The sequence below is a fragment of the Centrocercus urophasianus genome, unplaced genomic scaffold (genome assembly GCF_019232065.1).
Source record: "Centrocercus urophasianus isolate 14NV4802_14NV808 unplaced genomic scaffold, USGS_Curo_1.0 seq_17, whole genome shotgun sequence".
NCBI lineage: Eukaryota > Metazoa > Chordata > Aves > Galliformes > Phasianidae > Centrocercus > Centrocercus urophasianus.
In genome coordinates this window covers 17448003-17469611 of record NW_024884722.1, presented here as the reverse complement: position 1 = coordinate 17469611, position 21609 = coordinate 17448003, and the positions used below count along the sequence as shown (strand labels likewise).

Sequence of the window (21609 nt, the reverse complement as noted above, 5' to 3'; positions counted from 1 at the left end):
TCCTCTTCCCAGCGAACTGTTACACCGGGGAACCCCTCCCACCTCCTGCTCGCGGCCTCGCTGCTACCCGGGGGGGTTCCGCGGGGGAAGCGGCGGGGCTCGGGAGAAGGGGGGTCGCTTTGGGCGGGGAGCGGCGGTGGTGTCGGGGAGGGGGACGCGGCCGCTCCGGGGCGGTGCGCGGGGTGGGGTGTGAGGTGGAGGGGGGGGGGGCGGCCCTGGAGTGGGATGCGGGCTCCGCGGGGACGTGGCCGCAGCCGGCTGCTGGAGCGAGGGCTGAGCGGAGCCCGTGAGCGCGGAGAGGTGAGAGGAGTTGAGGTGGAGGGAATACGGGGGCGGGCCGGCAGGCGAGGGAGGGCCGGGGCGGCCGTGGTGCCGGCGGCAGAGAGCGTTCAGCGCGGGGCGAAGCGGGCAGCTGCCGTCGGGCTGCTCTCCTTGGCGGTAAGAAGGGGACAAAGGGGGGGAAGGGGCTCTCTCCGGGGTGGGGGGGGGGGGGCGGCCCCGAGGGTCCGCGTCCCCGGCGGAGCTGTCCGGGCAGCGGGGTCGGGAGGGAGAGTCGCCGTCCTCAGCTCCTCCTCGGCAGCCCCGCGGGGCTCCGTTGCCTCCCGGCTCTTCGCCCCTGTCCGGACAGCTCGGGCGACGGCTGCCCCTTTGGTCTCTCTCTTCTTTCTTCTGACTGCGACGGGTCGGAGCCGTCGTGGCTTTGGGGTGCTTGGTTAGGGTCTGATCGCTTTAAGAAACAGATGAAGTTTCTTTGGAATCTCTCTCCACACTACTCCGTATTTCTACCCAGTGTAAAGATATCCATGCTCCTTAGCAGGAATTTCTTACTGGTTCCGTAAGTTAGAAACCGCTCTCGTCATCACTTGGAAATGTCACTTTGGTCTTCACGTTTATAAATCCTTTGCAAAAAGGTTTCTGTAGGAACAGAGTCGGGTACAAAGTGGGGAAGCATCACGTTTGCTCTGTGGTCGGATGGGTGCTACTGCGGGAGATGGCAGTGGCAAACGTCATGCGAGTTTTCACTAATTCTGTATTTTCCATGTAGCTGCTCTTAAATTAGAAGCATTTGCATTCGTGGGTTGAACTGGGGAATTTACAGATTCTTGCTGTGGAGCTGTCCCCTCTTTCCGGCTTTCAATAAAGCCAGACGTAGCGCTCATAGCTCCACTTACTCTTCATTAGGTATCATTGCTAATAGAAAGAGGGATTTAGTCAAGCAAGAGAAAAACCCGAAGGTTAAATTTATGGTTTATTTTTCAGAAAATGTGTAAAGTGACACCAAATGGTTGTACGCTGTTTATGAGAGAGCACGTTTATGTGGGATTCAGGAACATCCCCTGTGTCAAAGCAAAGCAGTGCTCTGCAGAACCTGACAGAAATATCATCTTATTGAAAGAAAAAAAAAATCTCCAAAGACATAGAAGCATTAAAGTCAAAATATTACTTTAACTTCTATTAACTGAGTGGGAGAGAACAAAATAATAATAATAGTAGCAGTAGTAGTAATAATAAAAATATAAAAATAGATTCAGTGTGAGGAATTATAAAGTGTATGGAAGATTTTGCAGAAGAAATGACTTACCCTAAATCCTGGCATATCATATGTGTGTTTTTCCATGTCTGTAATGCTATGAATCTGTTAATATGGTTCTTCTCCAGCACTTGTTACCTGTATTTGCTGTTAATAAATCAGCTCAAAGAACAAAGTGCTGTTATTTCGTGCAGCTGAAGAAATCTCCAGCATGAACCATGTGAATGTGGCTACTCCTGAAATATTTATCTTGAAATGCAAATGGCAAGTATATAAAATTGCGAAAGATCCTACAGCTGTGCATGTAGCCATATGTACAACTGTGAGTGTGTGGCTGTATTTATGTGTATATGCCCATGAACACAGAAATCAATATATTCGTTTCTTGTTGAGCAGATATCACATTTTTTTAAAAAATTGAAAGTTACCAAAAATAAATAGCAGGACTGTGAAATGAAAACGAACCATCCACGTCTTTCACAGCAACCAGATAAAGTCATTTCTTGTAATCTATGAAAAGGAGACATGAATTTGAATTGGATGGAGAGAGCAGAGGTGGTTATTCTTTTCCCAAGTTACAGATGCTGTTGCTGTGTGGCTGTGGCGCATCAGTCTGGCTGCATTGGCTTGTGCTGGCTGCTCGCTTTGCAATGTTCTCTGTCTGCAAGTGGGGAGTGGGGTTTTGTTTGCACGGATGCCCATGTAAAGACGAAATGCTCAGTCTCTGTGAGAACAGATGTGCCAGCACACACTGCCACAACCTGGGTCTCCCCAATGGACATAATAGCAGAGGAAAATTTGCATCATTACTTTTTCTGTTCTGCTTCCCACGAAACGCTTTTGCTGTTTTAACATACACATTTGCTGTATGCTCTTTCTAGTGTAGTGTGAGAAATAGAGGCACTTTGGGATTTGTTTTCTCTCCCTTCCTGGTTGTGCCTTGTAAAATTCAAAATGCCTGTGACATTTTTGGGGCGTTGTACCTACTGTGGAACACTGAGCAGTGCCAGAACAGCAAGGGCAGGAGGCAGACCCAGTCTCTGAAGTGACCACTGGCGCAGTGCCAGCAGAAATATGAAATACACTGTGCTCTGAAATGAGGCTAATTCATAACATTTACAGGCCAATAATCCTCAAAGCTGACTGGAGAGCTACAACATGCTCCTGGTTTCCCACAGGAACCCTGTTTTTAATGTTCTAGGCTTTGAAGATGCAAGAACAAAAATAGTAGGTAAGGGTAATGCAGCACATGGATGTTGTGTAGGCTGGCGAGGAGTCAGCCCTCCAGCATTGTGCCTTGCACCCAAAAATGAAATCTTTAAAAGGCATCAGACCACTGAGCTATAGTCATTTCCCTTTGTCTACTTGTGAATGACTTGCACAAGTCAACACCATCCACGAAGGCCCGTTAGATCAAATACAGTGCCAGGCAGAAGGATGTTATAATTGACAAAGAGCTGAGCTTGCTGTGGAGCTCCCACATGAAATTCACTGGGGCAGTACACATACCCCTCCTGGAACTTTTTCCAGTCTTAATTATGTTTTCACCGAGCTAGATCTGACACTGAACTTTGGACATTTCTTTCTTGAACTTCAAGTAAAGGATGGTAATTGCATTCATGTGGTCTTGGGGGAAAAGTTCTGCCTCTTTTTCAGAGGCAGCTCTGCATATCTTCACGGCAGCTGCTATGCATCAGGTGAGAGCCCTCTTCGGCTTTCCTTGTCTTCAGAGGAAACATCAAAGAAAACAGGAATCTTACCTTTTAATCTGTGCTTCCAAGTGGTTCCTGATCTCACAAGGCTTGCTGAAGGCAGATGTGGAACTTGAAATACTTACTCATTTCAAAGCAGGGTTTTAACTCTGTCTTATTCATTATTCCCACTGAAGTCTGAGGGATACTTCATAATAAAAAGGTTTGGCAGCTTCATGATTCACTAGACTGGGTATCCAGCCAAGATATAATGATGGCTCATCAGGAGCTGTCAGCTTGCATTGCCTATACTGTGTGTTTCAGGTGATGGAAGACAGTCTGAAGACCACAGAGCCTTAAAATAGTAAGAGTTGGAGAGCTGCTCCCTGAAGGTACTGTGCAAATAGAATAGCAACATTGTGAGCTTTCAATGAGCTTGGAGGTCTCTGATTCAGAAGAAACAATTCCATATTGGACTTGCACTCCACAAAGGGCCAATTTCTGGAAGCTCAGTATGTGTATCAGGCTTTCCACTTGGAGATGCCTCATGATTCTTTCTGGGAATGTGCTGTTTCCCTGCTTGTACCCTCTATTTTGTCAAGGCAGAGTTCTGCAGCTGCTGTGCAGGAAGGTGGGTCAGTTAGCTGGGGTCAGCTAAATGCTGAGCAAAACTATTTGCATGTAGCAGGCTAGTTCAGCCCCAGTTTTTCCCCACTAGTTTTAGACTCATCTCACCTATGCAGCCAGCAAATTCCTCCCTGATACAAAGCTGTGCTTCCTGCTGCTTCCCCCAGATGCCTGGTGCAGGCAAACTGCCTTAGAGGTGCAGAGGATGAGGTCAGAGCAGAAGAACTAGAGAGGTACTCACAGGATGGCCCGGTGTAGCCTTGGGTAAGAAAAATCATAGCTCTTACTGGCATTTTATTTATCACTGCTAATTGAACTCTTCTTTCCACATGGATTGGAAGTGGTACATTGGCAGGAGTGGGACTTCCTTGAGCCAGCTGATCCTGATCTCTGTGCAGAATCATTGCTGGAATTCCAATTTGCCATTGGCGAAACTGGGAGGATAAAAGAGGATACTTAGAGTTCAGGAATTCAGTGAATACAATTTCTTGAAGGTAAACAGGATGTCAAGACTCAGAAATGTGACACGTGCTTAGTTTTCTGTCTCACAAAAAGCAGCACCTCATCCCCTTCCAAGCTCATCCTAGACTTTGATGTACTCTACTTTGGATGTAACACCTCCCTGAGGGGCAGTAAGCTCATAGCTTGGTGCAGCCCAGCCAGGCTGGGAAAGGCATCACATGGTGGCAGCAGCTGCTTCATGTCTCCACATCCACTCGTATGACCTTCTTCACGCATATGGGCTTCTCAACAGCAAAGGAAAGCTCTGGGCCCCAAAGGAGAGACTTCCAGACCTGGCCAGGGCTGGAGCACAGTCTACCTTGCTGCAGCAGTGAGCTAAGGGAAAGGTTTTTTGTGCTTTAACAGTACCTCCTCAGTTTGTGGTTTAATGGATTTAAGAAGCAGGTTGAGTTTGTTTCTGCATTTGTTTGGGGGTATTTGGAATTACTTATGATATCTTTCAAAACAAGAATTCTCCTTTTCTTTCTTTGATTTCCTGCCAACTTTTTTCCAGTTCTAGCTTCGATTCTTCTCCTTTGCAGTTCACAGAATGAATAAAAAGATAAGGAAACTCTGTGCAGAAGGAAACCAAATGTATGAAATTCAGGAAGTGAATTTTCTCACTTTTTCATCTCTGATTTCCCTGGAATTCCCCTCATGTGTTAAGAATCTTTAGTTCCTTACAACCACAGTGAATGACAAATTCTATAGACAGAAGCACTCTGTCTGCATCAGCTCAGTTCTTCAATATCTGTAGTTTATTGTGCATGACAATGCATGTCTGATCACAGATTTCTCGGGCTGACTGACCTGAAATCAAAAGGAGTTTAGGCAATGGCCACAGGAGTGCCAGGTTATATGCTCCAGGGAGAACACTGTCAGTGTTGTGACTAGTAAGTTAAAAGGAGAAGGGAATGGTAGTTCCAATGTTTGTTTATTGCAGTTATGTCAGTATGGCAAGTGCAGGGCTCTACAATTCAAGTTAATCCTTGCTCCAGAGGCAGGTCAGAATAGATGTAAAAATGGCTTTGGAGGGTGGGTCAGATCCCCTGGGTCATATCCTCCCAATAACTTTTACGAATATCTTTGTAATGTGTTTTATTTTTTTCTTTTTCCATAGTAGGGTGATTGTTTTGAAAGGTTCACTGCTACGTGCATATTACATCAAACTGAAATTAAATGTGAAGGTGAAATTAAAGAAGACGTTGGCAAGTATTTCTATCAAATTAATTTAAGAGAATTGATCTTTATTAATCCTTTCCATTTATGATTGTGAAGAGCTGAAGTAAATAAGCAAGTTCTGGTTGAAAATTTTCCCATCTTGCAAAGATGGCTGAGTTGTTTCCTTCACACCTGTAAATCAATGATAAAATTAAGCAAGACTACATGTTTCTTTTGTGACCGGCACAAAACAAAAAACGATGCCACAATTCAATGTTGTCACTGTGGCAAGGAAAATTGGGCCCAGTCCAATGGCAATAGGTGGCTGGGGAGTTTGTGTTCCAAGCAGAGTTTCTACCCTTGAGCTTTTACAGCTTTTACAGGCATTCCTTAGAAGAGCTTGCAGTGACATCTGAAGGCCATGTGGTAGAAAATCAGGGATCTGAAAATCTGCTTATAGCTATTCATAGACCCTTCTCTCATTTTCCCTGGGAATGTGTTCTTGTCAAGAGGTGTGGGAGCTGCCCTTGTGCTTTGCAGGAGTTACTGTTGCATTAGGCTCTGCTGTCAGTTCTGCTGCTGCCTTTGTGCAGAACCTTGAGAATGCCTCTCTGGTGGTCCAGAAATGGTCCAAACATGACTGTCACACCTGTGTGCGAGCTCTGTTGCACTCGTCTATACTGAGCACAAACTTGCACGGAAGCTAAGTCATATAGAGTATGCTGATTCCAAATGGTCCCTTTAAAGACGTACGGGAAAACATCTGGAATGGGTCTTAGTAAAGGAGAAAAGGGGACTGTAAGGGAGAAAAGGGATTATGTTTTGATCAGGCTGTTCTACTAACTGGGTTAATGGAGCATGGGTTCACAGAAGTCTTCTGTAGACATGAAGAGGAGTAAGGCAAAATGTTGGAACTATATCTTCAAATCAAACTCCTAGAAATACCTGCTAAATCACACTGAAATTTGGCAGGAGGAATGGGATGCAAATACTTCCAATGATGATAGGCAAAGCCAGCCTGAAGCATCGTAGCTGGTTTTGCAGGGCCATAGAATTGATATAAACTATCCCTAAACCATCAGGCTGAACTCTTTTTGCTAGCAATTTGTGTGCTGTTTCTGGAAGCAAGCAGAGTAGGAGCAGTTGCCATGAGCACCATCTATTTCATGTGCTTTTTGATGAAGCATCCACAACTGCATAGTCCATAGGGAGCTGCCTGCCCACAGGTACTTTTTGTTTGACAGATCTGTCACACTCCTCAGAAATAAAGATGCAAAATCCATCACTCAGGGACATGGTATATGTGTATCAGATACTCTCTGGGGGATGAAGAGTCCATTAAACTGCAAGTCCCTAAACTCATCCATATGAAAATTCTCATGTATGACAGATAGAATATGGAGAACACCCCCATGTCTAACAGGTGATCTGACTCTAATGTCCTACTAATGCATTATAAATATTCAATTTATGTCACCATTTCAGATATGTGCTTGGGTGAGCCCAGAGGAATAGGAACTGCTTATGCAGAACATGAGTGAGAGCAGCAGGATTATGTTGTGTGAGGGGGATCGTACCTCTAGGAGGCAAAGGCACTCTCAGCATTGCCTGTTTGAGGCAAGGGTATAATTGCTTGCACAATACAGAGCTGAAGATATGACCTTCACAAGGAGATTTATGACAGAGTTCTGTCAACTTTTCCATGCAGCAGAGGAGTGAGTTTGTCAGATGCACAAAACAGTGAGCAAATCTGTGAGAGAATGCAGAAGAATGGCTTCTCCTTAAATCAGTTAGCCAAATGTTGAAATCGGTAACATAAAACAGGCATGATTTTAACGTAGTGTGTCTTCACCCATACGTAATGCTAGTCCTGATGGCACAGGACAACATTCATGGGGATTTTTAGGTCACTGAAGAAGATTTGCGTGCAGCTGTTATTCCTTAAGTACTGGAATGAGGTGAGAAGAGCACATCTCTCAAGGTAAGGGCCAGAAGTGGTGGTGTCTGAGGAGCATATGAGGATAAAAGATGGGAGGTTGGCCAGCTGAGGAAAATAAGTGGTGAAGTCATCAGTAGGAGTCTCATCGTTCCAAGTGCTTGCAAGTGTATGTGCATCAAGCAGAGAAGAGAGTAGTGACTGTACTGCAGAGCTGTAGGCAGCAATGACGGGAAGCTAATGGAAGGAAATGAAGGTCTGATGCCAACCTCGGGAGTTCCTGGCATTTTAGGAGAAAACAGAAATTCATGAAATCTTGAAGAATTCTCAGTTGTGATCATTTTCTCCATCCTTTGCTTCCTTTGAAGAATGTGAGCAATTCTTCCAGTTCGGTCTACCAAAGACAAATGCCAGCCAGCCTGTGAATCATTGCCACTTCTCACTGCAGCTCCCATTGTAGGTTAGTAATGATCATATCTTCATTCAAACTATGAGGGCCATTGGCAAAGATGTGAAACACATTGGGTCTGGATTTGGAATTAATCAAGAGTTCCTGTGCTGCTGTCTCTTTGCCTGAAGCCTCGGTGTTATGCTGAGATGTTTCACTAGGTGGTGCATTCAACAAATTATTTGATCTCCCTGTGAAGAAAGTTGCTACAGGACTCACAGGAACGAGTTCCTTTGCTCTGTACCCATGTTACGTCCTCTTTGCAGCTTCCCCAGAGCTGACCCTGCTGTGCAGGTGAGGAATGTCACTTGGGGGATTTTTTTGTCCATCAGATCTGTGACTAATTCACAAGTCATTTAGAAAACAAGCAAAGCACAAGGCTTGTTGAGTTTGATACATGCTTGACTTTGGATAGAAGAAAGGTATGTTAGTGGTCTGATACACCTTATTGGCTTCCATTTCCTGCATCCCCTCAATTCAGGAGAATTTAATGGAACAGAAGGTGTGTTGATTTATTTGCTCCCAGAAGGGAGAATTATCTGCAAGCAGCCCAGTGGGACAGCAAGAGCAGGCAAAGGCTGCTGCACCTTGGAATGATTTCTGCCCTTTTTGTGAGATGTATGGAAGCCCTTCAGCACTCAGGACGGGGGGCAGGACCAGGGGCATCAGGCAGGTGGCATGCACTGCACTGCCAGTGGCTGCACCGGCACCAAGGAGTGCAGAGCAGCCATGCTGATGTTTCGCTTCCACCCTGTGGGCAGCAAAACACAAGTGGGGAGCAGCGCTGAGGCCTGTCCTGCCTCTCTGTCAGTCACTCTGCGGGATGTCTGTTCTGGAAGAAATCACTAGGTGGTGGTGTTGCATGTAAATCTGAGATTTGGTGTCCACACATTGTCAGTTTTTGGAGAAATTATTCTTGTCATGCTGGGGTTTATGGGTTATGCTCTTTGATGCCTGCTGAAACAGGGAAAGATACGAGGCAGCAGGACCTGGCTGGAATCAGGTCTATATTCCTTCAAGCCCAGTATCCATACCTCAGTGGGGATTTCTGGAGGAGGTTGGGACAGCACAGCCAGTGACCCATCCCTTTCTGACACGGGTGTGCTCGCATGCACATCCTCAGCAATGTCCTGCAAATTCAGTCTTGAGGGCATCAAAGAAAACAGAAAATTCAGCTTCCTCTGAAGGGACACTGAGATAGCTAATGTACAACACTCTCCTATATACATGGAGACATTTGGATGAATTAGAAAGGAGAGAGGGCTTGCAATCTAAAGTTGTAAGTGGATAAATAAAATAATGCTAGAAGGGATTAAGAATTCCCCAAATGTAGACTCTTACAAAAGAGATTGTTTTAGCTTGTAACTTGTTTCTAAATGCTTTCTTGTGCAGAGGTACACTGAAGCATTTTAGATCTCAAATTTATTTTTCTGATGGTATGGAGCTTTTATTTTTTGCATTATTATTAATTTTAAAAGATGGCCTCACTCCATTTATTAAAAATCAGTACTGCTTAAATGGAAACAGACAAACATAGGAATTCGTTGTATTCATTTAGGCAGATCCTGTGTTGTACAAATGTGCACACAGAAGACATCATCTTGTTCTTACACCAGTAGTGACTTTATCAGGTTATTGGGAAACCAGGCAATAAAATTCATCAGTAACTGAAAGCAGAGTCCTGTTCTATCCTCCTCTTAAGGCCTAATATCTGGCAAGTCAGCTGACATGTTTTTTACCCTTTTACCTCCCACTCTTTGTCTTGCTTGTCTGTTTTAGACCTTCATCCTTCAGAGGTTCACTACTTTCTGCATACGTGAACATGCATTTCCTTATTTCCAGGATGGGGGCTCAGACCTTGCCTATGAGGAGGACATTATTCTGAATTAATGATACTGATTTAGAAACTGATTTAGTTAAATCAGTGCAACTCTCCTGAGCACATTATATCACTTCAGTTTAAGTCACGAGTCAGTGAGTAACAAATCAATTCTGCTGGCAGAGAATGAGAAAGATTAGACTGGATCTTCAGCCCTTCTATCTCGGTGTTTATTAGGCTAAGGCCTCTTCAGGGCTTGTTGCTGTTCTCTTTAATTTTCTGTGCCTAATGGACCTGATCCAGCTCTTGATGGCATAAATTAGGGTTTTTTCATGTCCTCCATCTGGGAGCAGGAGATGGCAATATCTTCATTAAAAGCCTAGGGAAGCTCAGAATGGCAAATAGCACAAAACTACATCTTTGCTGCATACGCATATCTCGGATTGAGGTGTATAGTGCAGAAATCGCCTCTGCACTGAAAAGATTTAATATTCGACATTCAGGGCAAGAAAATTCAACCCCCTGAGCACACCAATCTCTCCTAATATTATGCTAATGGCAAGAGTCATAATCTGATTTGATTTTCCTAACAACAGCTAATAACTATTATCTTAAGTACATTCTGGGAAGGGAAGGATATAATCCTTGTGTCAGTCAACAGAGATTTTGTGCATTCAGTTTGAGCAGACACTCAGTTTACTCCTGGTTGTGCACCTGAGTACTTAGACTGATGTCACGCTTCCAAACTAAAGAACATGACTTTTTCAAAACCCATCTCAGATTACATCTGCTTTTTTTTTTGTTGTTGCTGTCCTTCTCATCTTTCTTCACAATTCTGCAAGCTACCAGTAATAAGTAAGAAGGTTACCTGAGAATATACTGGAAAAGAAAATACAAAATTCTACTGGTTGAAAATTTAGCTTACTGTTCCCAATGTTTCTTATTCCTGGCCATGAGGAGTAGCAGTGCAGAGCAGCTGGGCTCCTGGACTGTCTGACTGTTCCAGAAAAATGTAATCAACTTGTTTACAAATCTCATGTTTTGGTTAACTACAAAGTTGCTTTTCCCTTTCTGAATGAGATGTTAACAAAGCTGTAAACTCCAACTGACAATGTTTTGGCATGCTCTTATGATTCACCTGCAGTTTCTAGAAGCCTTTATATTTTAAGTAGTGATGTCTCCTTCCATTACCATCTGTATTCCAAGTGTGACTTCTTGTTATTTTACAGGTTTATGATGGAACTCACATCTTTGCCTAAATTCCTTTGGACAAGTGACAACAGATTTCTGCATCACCATTTCCCGGATATACTGGCTACTGTTCACACCACACAAGACATTCCTGAAGAAGCTGTTTTTGGCCCGTGCATGCTGCAGAACACCCTGCTGGACACTGTAGCTTTTATTGCCCTCAAGTGTTCTGATAGACGGACCATTCACTATGTGTTTAAGGTGGGGAAAAGCAATGCTTGATGCTAGTCCTGTCAGACAGAGTTACATCATCCTTCAGGTTTACAGCATCCTGACTTTGTAAGGGGTAGATTTTTTCTCTGTTCAGCACAACTAACAGCTCCTCCAAAAGGGAGAAGCAGATGATGCATTGCTGATTTATGGGCTGTAGACCGGGGGAACCTCAATGAAAACTGTTGCCTTTGCAGGAAGAATACAAAGTCCTGTTTCTGTGCTCAAGACTGACAACCTGCTTCAGCACTGACTGCAAGCAGGAGGAAAGAGGGATGAATAGTTTTGCATCTTCACTTATCTCACTCAGATTTTCTCCTTACAAAGAACACAGGAGGTTTACTAGGAGGCACTGTAAATCTGATTTTCTCAGTTACCCATAAAAGTAAAACTACTATTGGCAGTGACTTTAGTATGATGTGTAAAAGATGTCAATCAGGCAGCTGGCCCACACATTATTCAGGTAGCCACATCCTACTACTATTAGTACACGGATCAGCTGAAGTTACCTCAGATAACTCTGCATTGCACCTGCTGTTTGAAATTACTGCAGGAAAGCCAATGAACTGGGGCTGTGAAACAAAATGAACCATCATACTGGGGAGGTCAGGAGCCCCAGGATGGTGTTGGAGTGAATTTTAATCTGTTTAATCTCAATTTCTAATTCCCAAATATTTTGTTCCATAGCCGCTGTTCATCATGACGTTTTCATTTGGACAATGCTTATTTCTCCTGCTGGCATCTTATCTCAGCCTTCAGGGTCTTGGAGTGCATTTCAGTCGTCACTGGTGTAGATGAAGACAGGGACACCATGTAAAGAAATAACTGATTCTTTTAAGTTTTCTGTAGTTTAGAGAAATTCCAGGCAGAATGTGTAGTATGGAAGATGTATCTGTTTGGAGACATCTGCTTGATGTTTTTGCTTTAAAGAAATCAAGAAAAAGATAAAGAGGCTTCAGACTTTTACTGACTGTTCATTTGAGTCCCTGACACAAGTTAGCCTGCTCAGGCTGGATTATCAGTGCTTCAGGACAACTATCAGCTCTCTGGAGAATTAACCCTCCTGAGATCAGACTCCATAGAATAATTCTTTATTCCTCCTGGGAGTTTTAGAATGAGTAGAGTCAAGGAAAAATCGCAAAGAGTTTCTACACTGGAACAGACCTGCAGTGGGAGGGATTTAGAGTTTTGCTGCATATGAGTTAGGAGTTGTTATGAAGGCATGGCACTGAATGTCTGAACCGGCTCTGATCTCTGTTTTTGTCAGTCAATGCATCAAATTGTGTGCAAGTAGCTATTTCAGATGCAGCCCTTAGCCCCATATCCTCTTTGCTTCTCAAAATTAAAACTAAACCTTCCAGAAATCAGGAATTATTGTTTAGCTTGCAACTCTGTGTGCAGACAATTAATTAATGATACAATCACAATGACACAATATTGTCATGGCACTGAAGGGAAAACAAGAAATGGGTATTGATATGCTGGCTATAGCAAAAACACAGGGACAAAGGATAAGCTGGATTCTCTGCAGCTGAATTTAGTGCTCACCCTAGTTCAGCAGCAATTCAGCAGGGCTTTGGAGAATATAATTTCCAAAAAGATTTTCATCTTCTTAGGCTTTTATGTTTAGTTCAAAGGGAGTTCTGTTTTTTTCCTCTCATCTACTTGGAGGCCTTAATTTGAGCTCCTTGAGCCAAATTTCTATGCTTATGCAACCACTGGCACAGGTGGTTCTTTCCAGCCAATGCTTTACTCATGCAAAGTAAATCAGTCCTTCATAAAATCTATCCTTTCCTCTGACTTCCTCTGCCCCTTGCAGCTTCTCATGCTTTTGCCTCCTGGATCCAAGGAGCAGACTTATTCTCACTTTTCTCCTTCAGCTTGTATCAGGGAAGCCAGAATATCTTCACAGCACTCTGGTACAGCCTGTTGGGCAGTAAAGCCCTTCCCTCATGTGTGGATGCAAAGGATTCACCTGAAGGACTGCCAATCCAGGGAGAGAAAAAGCCATAGTGGGCTCATGATTGAAGCTGAGTGCACCCAGGTCTGCTGTTCTGCCCTTGATTCCTCCTGTGAGCTCTTTCAACTCCTGCCCTGGAGGTCTGGTTCCTGGAGGAGCTGTGTTCCCTTTGACTTTGGTTAGAGCTCCGGGTGGGTTCTTGGTATTTCTGAAACACAAAAACTAATAAATGACAGCCTCTGTCATAGCTATTAGTTGCAACCACTGTGTCTGTGGGTGGGTGTGCTTGTGTTGCTGTCAGACTTCAAGATTTCTCAATCACTGTTAATTACCATGCTGTTCTGAGAGAACCAGTTACGGAGCATGCAAATTTATTTTCTCCCTCATACTAATTAACTTTTATACTAATGTTCTCTTAATGTTTCCTTCCATATCCAAGTGACTATTATAGCCATACTTTTCTTCGTAAGTAGCAGTCAGACTGAGTTAAAAACAGAGAAATAAACAACCTAAATACTGTTTCTGATGCAAAACACCAATGAATGGCCATCCTGCAATTAGTGGAAAACAAAGAGCTATACATTGCTTGGGGTGAAACTTGGATCATACTTGTCATTAGACATTTTTCATTTCCAAACTTCTTCCTTTCAAAACAATGACTTGGTGCTTCAAAAATTAGTTGAGGCTTTTTATGTGTGTAAATGTTGCCCTTGATCACCCTCTGTTTCAGCCTCCCAGCTATGAAAATCTTCCCCATCTTTCAAACACTGCAGAGGACATAGTTCTGCTGTGGTAAACACCAAGGAAAAACCTATAAAGAAATAAATCATTCCCTATTCAAAGCAAATGCAATCAATTAAATAAGATGGGAGCCACACACTGAACAAGGAAGAGAAAAAGAAATGTTTTACAGTTATATTATTTCCAGAGTGTGGTCAACCTGCAACTAAAGGACTCAGTAGCCCTGTGGAGAAAAGCCTTTTTGCAACTGAGCACTGTGTTGTAACATGTATACAGAAGGAAAATTTTATTTGAGCAATAGACTTAATATTAGGTTGTTAACTCCTGATCTTTCTCCCCACCACAACTTTGGTCACAGATGTATAAGGATTGGGCTCACTGCTTTGGCACAGTTTCTGTGTGATGTAGAAAAAAAGACCTTTTTTCTTGAATTTGTTGGACATCTATTTTGGCTCCCAGAACTTGAAACTTCCCCTTTTATGTGTTCTGTCCCACAGGTAGACGTCACGTCTGTGCACAGTCCTACAGGACTGCCTTGGATGAGGCTCGTACAAGCAGCTGCCAATAGCAAGGAGCAAAACTTGGAAGCTTACTTAGAAAACAGTCAGTTATATTATCGCTCTACCAGGAAAATCAATAAAAATGAGGAGCTACTTGTCTGGTATGATGAAGAGCTTTCCAGTCTCTTGGGTTTCAATGAGATAAAAACTCAGAGTCCCCAGAATGGTAAGTTCCAGACTGCTGGCCGTGTAGAGGTCATTGAGGACTGAAGTGAGCCTGCAACTCATTTAGTATGTGCTGATCCTGTCATACAGGAAATAAAAGCTGTCTAAACCCTCAGCAGTTAACAGGTCAGACCTTGTGCTTTGGGGTTTGAGCTGGAGGCACAGAGCATGAAGAAATTTGCTTCAAAATTTGATCTAGTCAAAATGGAAGAAACCTTTTTCTACATTCCCTTTTCTGGAGTTAAACGTAACTTATAAAGCTTTGTTTGTAATAGATATAGGTTGGTCAGTTTATACGATAACGTACTTGTTTGTATTTTACTATTAAATCAATGTAAATACATTTATAGCAGATACCCACTAAATCACTTTAACTGATTTCAGCATATTCTGTTAGCTTCTATGTAGACACACAGTATCAGCCCTGTGAATTTGTCAGGGCAAAGTGCTGTCTGTGCAAGAAACACTATATTTAGATGCAAGACTTGAAACCAACAGCGGTACAGTTATTACACAAAAAGCTCAGCTTCCGTAGTTTGGGAAATGATGATCTATACTGTACTAAGTCTACAGCTTAGGTTTTTCCAATTCTTCCCAGCCAATTTGTGAATTTTTCTATATACCCCAGACTTCAGGAGCCCTCTGCCATCATTTGCATTTATAAATTGCTGCATGTTGTGGAATGCTGGAGCATGGATGCATAACAGTGTTTAAGATGTGCAGTATGCTTCTTGGTCACTGAGTTATTCCCATCTGAAAGCAAGAAAGAGATGGTATTACGCTAATGCACATCCCCATTTCTCCAGCTCATGACTGACATTGTTTCACATTGAATATTTTCTATGCCACAGGCATCTATGCCTTGAGACGTAGAACAGTTTGCCAAATGAGCATGAATAAGAGCTTTAGGCACTAGCATCAAATGATTTGTATAACTTATTAAACTTTCAGAGTATCCTCTGCAGAAATCAGAGGCTTGTGCCAAAATCTTTGAGGCCACCTCTAGTCCATGTCATTACATGGGTGAGAGATACATGGGTGGCAGAGAAATAAACATTCATCCTCTAGTAAAGATGGTGAATGCAGTAGTATAGTCCCAAAGTTTTTATGGTTTTATCTGGACTATTGCATACTGGCAATATTATCAAATTCAAACATGGCTGAAGGGGCTGCATGGAAGCATTTCTGCAAGTAGCACATGGAGGCAAACAGACATGAATCATTTTCCATAACAGCAAGGGATCTCACTCTGACTTTAGATTTACCACGTATCACCTTGAATGACATAAGAGACACTTTTGTGCTTTTGTTTGTGTCAATGACATGGTCAGGATCTGCATGCATCCATGATTCTATCTTGGCAAAACTCGTAATCTGTTGTCTCTTTCTGCAGAGATGATATGCCAAGAATGCAACCGAGTCTTCAGATGTGAGCATTCCTATCTGTCCCACGTCCGCTTCCTGTGCATCCCAGAGAAGAGTGCCCTATGGAGGAGCTTCCAGGGTGAAAAAGGCACCTTAGCGGAGCAGAACATGAATTTCCACAGCCTGGCAAAGGATCTAGAGGTCAAAATGACAGCTTGCAAAGATGATGCTCGTGGTCTCACTGGAGAAAAGAGAGCAAAATCAGAAGAGGCTGAGAACAACAGGAGCAGGAAAACAGTGTTGTTGGAGAAAACAAATAATCTGAGTGAGGAACATAACTGTGGGGGCAAGGAAGAGGCTGGAGGAGAGCATGCACCAGCTGGTTCTTTCTGGAAGCCGAGTTCAGGAAGGCAGTCAGCTAGGAAGGAGGCTTTTGAGCAGAAGCAGAGTGCTTTCACTGAGGTCAGGACGACAAAGGAGAAGCTGAGGAATGAGAGACCCAAAGAGTCAGACCAGGAGGATGGCACAGTTCCCACTGGTAAGGAGCAGGTATCAAAGGAGGCATTGCTGAACTCCTCTGGTAGTGCATTCTCCTTTGTGTGGCCCGCCAGAGGCCAAGGAGAGCAGAAAAGTGCTTTCAGCAAGCCCAGTAAATGTCTTGCAGAAAGAGTGGCAATAAATTCTTCTCATCCCATGAGTGAGTCACCAAAGAGCCTGGGGGAGCTGTCTGGCTTCATCGCCACCACAGACATCATGTGCTGCAGCACTCTTCTCAATTCCAAGTTCTTTGTCAGTGATTTGTGTAATGCTCAGATGCTGCAGACTAGCATCATTCGGGGAAATGTTTTCCCTTATAGCTCAGAACCATGGCACAAGCAAGCAGGACAGTTACAGAATACAACCACTACTTCTTCCTCCACTTCCACCTCCTCCTCCTTGACTCTTCTTCCCCCCACCTTCACATCCTTTGGAGTGGCTGCCCAGAACTGGTGTGCCAAATGCAACCTATCCTTTCGCATGACTTCCGATTTAGTCTTCCACATGCGGTCACATCACAAAAAAGAATACTCTTCAACTGAATCCCAGAGCAAGAGGAGACGGGAGGAGAAGCTCACATGTCCCATTTGTCATGAGTACTTCCGAGAACGCCATCATTTGTCCCGGCACATGACCTCTCACAATTAGAGCTGTGCAGATGGGTCTCACCAAGGGACTGGGCAGGTTGGGTAGAGCAGGGGGACATCGTTCATTTGTATCCATTTCTTTTTTGCGTTTACATTAATTTCTTACAGAAAATCACTGTTTACAGTAATTTATAATCGATGCTTTGCAAAAAAAAATATGATATGTTTACAAAAGTCTGAGTGGGTTGTAAGTTTTGCAAACTCAGCCTGGCCCTTGTCAATCTATTTTTGAGGAAATAAAATTGTGAAATGAATGCACACACGCAGTATTAATTTGCAAACAAAGTTTGGGGACAAAGGTATCATTTTGCAGATAAAATTTGATTTGCTGGTGTCTGTGCTGTACAATGTAAATACAGAAGCAGCAACCTCTTCACTGAACGCAGAATCTTTAAATCTACATGCTTGTATGCAAAAAGAAACAAAGTTACTGTTTGTATCAGTTGTGATGGCCTCTTGCTCAGCCTGAGCTGAGTTCTAGGCTTTGCTGCTTTTGAAATAATGTATACAAAATCTGATAAGTCTGCATCTGTATCGAAGTTTGAGCTGTAGTCAAACAATCATTTAAGGAAGGGAGCACAGATTTTTCCCAGAGGTTGGCTTGCAAGATCTGTGTGACTTCTGCATGCATGCAGGTCTGATCGGGCAGGGTTTCGCTTGTGGATTTCAATTTATGGATATACTGAAGAAGGCAGCTGGGGTGCCTGAGTTACTGCTAGCAAATGCTAGATAGAACCTGTGTTCTGCATCCTGGCTGGTAGGCTCTGTTCTGCTGACAGCTAGAAGAGGAATGTCCTTCACAAAATGACACAGTTGTTCATGAATTGCACTGGATGAGACCATTTCTATCATCTGGTTTCTACATTGGCTAATTCCAGATGTTTCGAAGAAGATGCCAAGGCCTCTCTGTAGCCAGTCCATATGAGATGATTTTCTGTTGCCTCCTTTGGTTTGTGTTCTGCTTAGACTCAGATGCAGATGAGTTGGTATTACTTGGGGGGGTGGGGACGGGAGGGAGAAGAAAGCAGCAGTCCTGCCTGTTGTTACTGCAGCTCATCTAATTAGCCTTTCATTACATCTTAAATTCATTTAGAGACTTACTTTTGATAGTTTATGACAACATGTTCTTCAAATGAGCATTTGTCTCTTTTGTATGGTTTTTTTTTTTTTTTTTAACGTGGTCTCCTGGTTTTGTGACCTCTCTATGTGCCTCATGTGCTATTATTCCCTTTCAAGTAATGATCATTAACTGTTCATCTCACAGCTAAGAGTACCCCTGGAGTTTGTATAGGAGATTGAAATCTGCTCCTTATTACTCTCCATCATGCCAGTGATACAGTCCAGTGTTTGCAGCACACTGGACAAAAGTTTTCATTGAGTTGCCATGATGATGTTGATAATGCAAGTATCAGAAAGCACATAAAGACATCTGAATGACAAAAGACAGCCCTAAGGTCTTAGGCTGTCAGTTGGGATCAACATATTACCCACACTGTTACCTCTTTCTGTAAGTCAGGAAACTGTATTCTTCCCAGTATACTGCTGTTCAACATTAATACATGGCCGTTCCCTATTAGCATGAACATTTGACATATTGTAGGCCAACCACTCCAGCTTTATTTTCCAAGATAAAGTGATTAAATCTTTACACTGTGTCTTTGAATTCAGAAGATATAAATTGAGATTGGAGATCTGGTTGGATTGTAATACAGCTTTCCGTGTCAGTGGAGGAAGCTCTTTCGCCTGAGTCGTTGAAAACCAAAGGGAACAAAAGCTTTGAAACACGTAGCACAGGGAACAACCTTGCACTGTGTAGGAGATGATGTGTTTTCCTCCCAATCTTTCAATCTCTATTTTGTGTCCAATAACATTTTCTGAATAAGGAACATATTTATGGCAAGGTTTCACAGGCCAAATTCCACTCCATCTTGTTTTGTCTGAGTGCCAGCCAGTTTGCTGTGAAAAGTCAGTGTCCATAAAGTGTAATAAAGGACTCCATGGTGTAACTGCATTCATATGCAGCTAGAGTTATAGCTCCCATTAACAGTTTAGGCCAGACTGTGATCTCATTTATTCCAGTGCAAATCTAGAATAATTCCATGTTGCTACTCCTGATTTACATCAATGACTTTCATATCAATCTTGCCATGTATAAATAAGACTGAATGTTGCTTGGTACCACTGCTACCAAATGTTCTTCCCTCTGCTTACTGAAAGATACTGCATTTTATTAGCAGTTGTATGTTAGAAACTTCAGAGTTCTTCTGGAAAAAGACAGGATCAACTGTATAATGCTTCCTGGTCTTACGTTGGTGCACTGCTTAAGCACTGTCTACTCCAAGGGCCTTTTTTTTTTCCAGTGCGCTGCATCTAGGCCAGAAAGAAACTGTACCAGACCTCACTGATTGGATGTTTTCATTGACCTTTGGTTGATATAAGTCATCTTGAGAAAGTGTGGAAAATTGGCCCCTGATAAAAAGCTGTCAAGTCTTCAAACCTCATCCAGTGGTGTGTTAGACCTGAATCGTCAGAGCTCTCAGCAGTAATTGAACTTCTTCATTCTGCTTATGACATGAAGCTTATTACATGAAGCTTATTAAACAGCAAGATTACAGAGAGACTTTCCATATCTCATAAAGCTAATTTCTTTGCTGAAAAAATAAATAAAAAAAAGAAAACTCCTACCCAGCATCTTTGTAGGCTCAGCCACATCATACATTGATGACAAATAAATCTAAATAAATGCCTTCTGTACGTAGAAAAGCAAGAAAAACAGTTATGAAGCATGCCAAAGGTGGTTGGAGATTAAAAAAATGAAGAGGATAGCTTTTTAATCAGCTTTTCTTCTGATGCCATCACCACCTCCTCCCCTCCAGTTGCAGGAGCAGCACAGTTTGGTACTAGCATGTAAAGGCAGGGATTTTCTTCTTGCACACCAGAAACCCCACTGCAGGGAAGTGTTTGCTATTCTGTCTTGTCTGTTTTAGGTTGGCTCAAGGACTGAGTGAAAGCAAATTGCTTTTTACATTGAAGACTAAAGCATTTTGTAAGGTAAGATCTGTTTACACACAGTTATTCTGTATCACATTCTGTTGCAAGCTACACCTGTGCCAACATCAGAGCAAAATAGCACAGTCAACAGAACCAGAACTTGATTCCCTATGTGTAAACTACACTTCTGTGCAAAGCCCTTCATGCAGCTGGGGGGGATGTCTTTTATGCATTTCACATTTTACTGATTGTCTCCTTTAAGTTACATTAAGGGTTACATAAAGCATTGGGCTTATTCAAGAATTTTGGAGATTTTATTTCTTTATATGAAAATTTTCATATTAAAGCTGAGTGAACCAAGGCAGCACAGGCAGAAGGAAACATAATGAGACAAAGAAAAAGAAGTATCCTGTAATTGGGTCATGTTGGAAAGTTTTTTCTTATGACTAGAAGTCTGAACACTCAGACTGGTACAGATGAAAGAAAATCCTGCTGAAGGAAAGGCATTCTATTAGAGCAGGGGGTTCTTGAATAAATGCAGGGACTTGAGGAATGCATTAAGCTAATCCTTCAGTCTCACAGTGTAATGCTATGATTTGACAGCAGGGATCTGTATGTTTTCTACAACTAGAGATATTTTGAGGAAAAATATAACATTTTTCACTAATTTCTTAGATACAGACATGAATTCCCTATGGTCTAGAGTTTGAAAACTGGGCTAGGGCATCTTTTGTGGTGTGATCAGTGGTGTCTGGTTTAAAAACACTGTCTAGAGAGCAAGAACAATACCATTCTGTAGTGCAAAAAATGAATAATTTGCCTGTCAATTCTTGGTCAGAGTCTTGTGAACTCTAAAATGAGGTGGATCATACAGTTAGGAGGCCTGGTATACTCATTTATTTCTTGCCTCCTTTGAAAGGAACATTAACAGAATTAACCATTAGAAAGTTGTTCTAGAATGGATGATAGGAAATGATGCTACAAAACTCGTGAAGTTTCATCTCAGCTCTGGAACCAGAAGAGAGAAGAGTGGTGGTTTCAGTGTGTTTTCTGTTGTGTGAAAAGCTGGAAGAGCACTTCAGAATTAACTCAGTCCATTTATAAGACAGCTTCAATCTAACTCTCTAACACAAACCACAAACCATCTATTTTCTATAACCGATTTCATTCATAGTTTGATGATGTTCTAGCCTTTCAGTGCAGTGTAATCTTCTATACAATTGCTTTCTATTGAGGGAGTATTACAGCATTATTGATATCAAATGGAGTCACTAGCAAATGCATTTTCTTTTCTTGTTTACCTAACTACATTCCAATCATTAAAGTTTTATCGTTTGAAAGTACTTATCATATTACTTTGGCAAAGAAATAATTTGCTATTTGTGCCCATCTGGTGTAGTACTTGGTCTCCAAATGGATGACCACAGTTCATAAATGTTGCATTTGAGAACCACTACTGTTTGTTGAC

General features: G+C 42.6%; 1 protein-coding gene across 1 annotated transcript; it reads left to right on the top strand.

Moving 5' to 3' along the window:
• Window positions 1-13195: 13195 nt before the first annotated feature.
• ZNF488 (zinc finger protein 488) lies at window positions 13196-17345 on the top strand. The gene is made up of 3 exons (XM_042818230.1): window positions 13196-13219; window positions 14374-14602; window positions 15995-17345. Exons 1-3 carry the CDS (start codon window positions 13196-13198, stop codon window positions 17149-17151), a joined length of 1410 nt encoding a protein of 469 aa, XP_042674164.1. The 3' UTR covers window positions 17152-17345.
• Window positions 17346-21609: the final 4264 nt, after the last annotated feature.

What these genes read in the sequence shown, in the direction of transcription:
- ZNF488 (XM_042818230.1), top strand. Translation starts at nt 13,196, where the DNA reads ATGATTGAAGCTGAGTGCACCCAG. An exon ending in TTGAAGCTGAGTGCACCCAG is followed by an intron (nt 13,220 to 14,373) that starts GTCTGCTGTTCT and finishes TCTGTCCCACAG; the next exon opens with GTAGACGTCACGTCTGTGCA. An exon ending in AACTCAGAGTCCCCAGAATG is followed by an intron (nt 14,603 to 15,994) that starts GTAAGTTCCAGA and finishes CTCTTTCTGCAG; the next exon opens with AGATGATATGCCAAGAATGC.